This window comes from Emydura macquarii, unplaced genomic scaffold (genome assembly GCF_026122565.2).
Source record: "Emydura macquarii macquarii isolate MOO-44397 ecotype Brisbane River unplaced genomic scaffold, CSIRO-AGI_Emac_v2 contig_272, whole genome shotgun sequence".
NCBI lineage: Eukaryota > Metazoa > Chordata > Testudines > Chelidae > Emydura > Emydura macquarii.
Window position 1 is genome coordinate 1 of NW_027130409.1, and position 4,114 is coordinate 4,114.

General features: G+C 63.0%; 1 protein-coding gene across 1 annotated transcript; it reads right to left on the reverse strand.

Annotated features, from left to right (window-relative positions):
* Window positions 1-1,668: 1,668 nt before the first annotated feature.
* LOC137153773 (ribonuclease-like) lies at window positions 1,669-3,895 on the reverse strand. Its single transcript, XM_067549537.1, has 2 exons — window positions 3,875-3,895; window positions 1,669-2,106 (listed from the first exon to the last, which is right to left on the reverse strand). The coding sequence occupies exons 1-2, from the start codon at window positions 3,893-3,895 to the stop codon at window positions 1,669-1,671; spliced, it is 459 nt and encodes a 152-aa protein (XP_067405638.1).
* Between the last annotated feature and the right edge of the window lie 219 nt (window positions 3,896-4,114).

Genomic DNA, 4,114 nt, shown 5'->3' on the forward strand with positions numbered 1-4,114 from the left:
GGCATCAGGCGGTCTGCTGTGTCTGTGAGCCTTATTTTCTGTGTGCACGGTCGCGAGTTCAAATCCCAGCTGAGCCAGGTTTGGAAGAAGCTGGCAGATCTGATTCTTTCCCCCTAAGACGAGGATGTTGAGAGCTGAGCTCCGCGGAGGGAGGGAATGAACCCACAGCCTACAGAGGGAAAAGGGGCCTTCCCTCGGGCCGGCCGGGACCTTGAGATTTCTGGGTGCCAGGACGCACGCTCCCCTCGGAGAGGAGGACGAGACACGCCTCATTCGGCTCAGTGGGGGCCTTGCTACCACCTTCCAGGGTCTGACAAAGCTACCGGAGAGCTTCACCCTTGTTGGGTGTTCGAATCCTGGCAGGAGCCTCCCGCTTTGTGGTCACAGGCCCTAAATTCCTTGGCTTTTCCTCCCCAAGCCCTTCTGTGAAGTGACACATCTGGGGGGGCTGCAGGATGCTATTTTAGGGGACCTCCAGCAGGGCACGTACCCTAGACCCCCATGGTGCAAGAGGTGGAATGAAAAGGGGGTTCAATGGGGGAAAGCAAGGCGCTCACCCTGCTGGCTCCGTAGCCCAGTGGTCCATGCCCTGGGCTCGTGGGGGGGGCGTTAGGCGGTCACAACATCTTTCTGGGCGTTGCCATCCCTCGCCTCGGCTGAGGGCGTCTGGGACGTCCCCCTGCACTGGGCGTATTTGGTATTAAACACCAAACCCAAGGGCTGTCACATGGTGTTGGGGGGGGCACCCCCAGCTTTTCCCCACTGCAACCTCCCACCCGGTGTCGCAGGGCCTGGCGCCCCCCAGAGGGGAAACGCCCCGTGCCCCATTCCCCACGCCCCCCAGGAGCCGGCAACCCCCAGAGGGAAACAGCTGCTGGCCCCATTCCCCACCCCCCTTGACGCCCCAGTCTCGAGCCCTGGAGGGGCGAGGCCCCATACGCCATGTCCCAGCCCTTTGCAGCAAGGCGGGGGGTTTGTCGGGACTCGTGAGCGTGTCTCTAGCAACACCCCCCCCACACACACAAACACCACACAGCCGCTCCGCATGGGCAAGAGCTGTTTTATTGCAGGAAGAAGCAAGAGACAACAGGGTCCAGGGATAAGCCTGGGGACATCCCCTGACCCAGCCCTCCATGGACACAGGATGGGAAAAGGGGCCCAGAGTGTATAATGGGCCCGGGGGCAGTGAGGGGGCGGCTATGCTGTATAACGGCCCTGGGGGCAGTGAGGGGGCGGCTATGCTGTATAACGGCCCTGGGGGCAGTGAGGGGGCGGCTATGCTGTATAACGGCCCTGGGGGCAGTGAGGGGCGGCTATGCTGTATAACGGACCTGGGGGCGGGGAGGGGCGGCTATGCTGTATAACGGCCCTGGGGGTGGGGAGGGGGCGGCTATGCTGTATAACGGCCCGGGGGGCAGTGAGGGGGCGGCTATGCTGTATAACGGCCCTGGGGGCGGGGAGGGGATGGGGAGGGAAGGCCGTTCTATTTTGCAATCGTTGAGCAATGAGGCTGTTGATGGTTTCGGGGGTGAGCCCCTCCTGGGGAGCTTCCCGGATTCTCTAGCAGGGCAGTGGGGGGGGGCGGGCGTTCGGGACCCCAGGGGCGGGGGGCAGCCAGCGTGGCCAGAGCACGGGGGACTGGCAGGGCTCAGTCCCCCCCCATAGGGCTTAGTAGCTGCAGTCTGCTGTCGTGCCGTAGTGCACGGGTACCCCATTGTCGCAGGCCAGGCAGATCTGCTTCTGGGCCAGGACCCCCCGGTAATTGCAGTTGGGCCAGGCCCCCCGCGCCCGACAGTCCGTCACATTGAAAGGCGACTTGCTGTAGTGGTAATTATCATGGCGGGGGATCCCCCCGGCGCCGCAGACAGCAGTGATCACTGCCAGATCCCTGTGGATGAAGCTGTTCACCGGTTTGCAGAAGCCCACCGTCATGTTCCTCCGCGGCATCATGAGGTTGCAGTAGCGGCTGGGGTCGGGCTCCCAGCCGGGCGCGGTGTCCACGTGCTGCCGCTGGAACTTCTCGTACTGCGTCTCTCGCTGGGCCGCAGCCGGCCAGAGGGCGAGCAGCAGCAGGAGGGCCGGACCCACCATCATCTTCCTCGCGGGCTGGAGGGGAGAAAGAGGGTGGTGGGCGTGAGGCGGGGACACTGACACGGATGTGCCGGGTGTTTCAAGCACCAGGAAGGCTTGCCCGCCCTGTGGGTTTCACAACCAAACAGCCCCCCACGGGTTTGTCTGCATGGCCGTGCACGCTCAGGTGTTGTGGGGCTCCCATCGGTGGAGCGTCTACGTTGCATTTTAACTTCAGCTTCGGGCTTTGCTTTCCTAACCCGGGCTCGGATCTGGGGATCAGGCGTCCACCCGGCAGCGCGTGGCCCTGTGACAAAGTAACCCTACCCCAGAGCCCCATGCCTGCCCCCCAGTGCAGCCTCTCTAACCCTAGGACCGTGGGAAACCTTCTTGGCCTGGTCCCGGGAAGCTGGCTGACCTGAATTGAAAGGGGGGCCCCCGTTTTCAACAGAGAGGGTTGCAGATGGTTGGGACACAGAGGACTAAGGAGAGATGCTCCATGGAATTGTGGGATACTCCCGGACGGCTCCCGGGACCGGACTCACTACGGCTCGGACCCTGGAGCCCGGCTCCGCTGGAACTCAGCCCCTCTGGGGTCCTGGCTCCAGGTTAGCCCAGCGACAGTGTGGACGCAGTGTAGACACACCCTGAGACACTTCCCGAGGCGTGCCCTGGTTCGAGCTGCTCAGAGGGCAGTTGTCAGAGAATCGTCACGCTCCTGTGGAGTCCCAGGACACAGCCCCGAACCCCCAACTCCTCAGTTAATTTGGGGGCCCATCGTTCCTGGCTGAGTCCCTGGTCTGTGCGGCTAGTAGCCCCATGGGTGGGCATCATCTAAGACGAGCCAAGGAGCCCAATGTCTTGGCGCGTAGGGGAGAGAAGCGCCTTTGCAGAACGTAGCCACGTTTCCCACCCTTCCTCAATACCCGCTAAGCCGCTGAGCGATCCGGCCTGGGTTCTTCATGTCTCTTTCTGCCACGCGCCCCAACTCACCCTAGTCCTTGCGCCTCTGTTTCCCCGGCAGAATGGCTCCAGCTGTCGGCAGAACCGGCTCTCCTTCCCCGCTGGCTGTCCGTGAGTCGGTGGGACGGGGAGCCAGCGGCAGAGAAACACCCACCGAGAAGGATTTCGCAATCCTGGCCCGCCCATCGAAAGGGGAAGCCTCAGGACGGTCAGGACATGCTTTCCTCATACTTATCACGCCCCTCTGCCCCTCGCTGTGCGGCGGGGTCCCTTCCTGGACGGCCGGGGGGGCCAGTGGCCAGCACTGGACGGAGCCGCACGGCACCGTGGTAGGCGGATTTCCCGGTGTGATTCCCCAGCACTGGCCATGAGGGCAGAGCAGCCCCTCCCGGTTCCCCATTCTGCTCTCTGCAGCACTGGCCCATCCAGAGCCACGCGGGGGCATTGGGGTTCCAACTCATTCCAAGGGGGGAATGCCCCTCTGCCAAACCACAACCCTGGGGTTACTGACCCAAACTTGGGGTCATTTGACCAGGGGGCCCCTGGGAAACAAGGCCGGCTCTTCTCAGAGTTGACGTAGTTTTGCACTGTTTTCTTTTTTTGCCTGGCCCCGAGGCTGATCTGATCCTGGCACCCCCGGCGAGTGCATGGCCCCCCTCCAGCTCTTTGGGGAGCAGAAATGGGAACCTAGCCAGCGGGAGAGTTTGGTTCTCCACGGCGGCAGGTTCTTTGACTCACCAGGTGCGGGTTTGGCTGTGACCAGCGTTGTGGAAAGGCGCCGTCTACCCCTGGGCGACCGCACCACTGCATCCGTGACGCTTTATTATTGGTGAGTCTTTACCAGCTTCCCAGGCATCGCCATCACCTGATGCAGAGATCTGCAGGGGCGGCAGCATGCCCAAAGGAGCGTCTCCTCCCGGGGCCTCGGCGGTGACGGAATGATCGATACGGATCACCTGGGGCCGGCGGGGCAATCCGGGCCTGACGTCCAGCGCAGGGAAGAAACCCGAGCTACACTTCAATGCGCAGGTTCCAGGGTCAGACGGGACCAGGGAGATCATCTAGTCCAGGGGCTCCCAAC

Excerpts from the sequence above, each read along its gene's own strand:
- LOC137153773 (XM_067549537.1), bottom strand. The coding sequence starts at position 3,895 with ATGGCGATGCCTGGGAAGCTG. Across the intron at positions 2,107-3,874 it reads TGGCGATGCCTGGGAAGCTG|CCCGCGAGGAAGATGATGGT; the intron begins GTAAAGACTCAC and ends TCTCCCCTCCAG.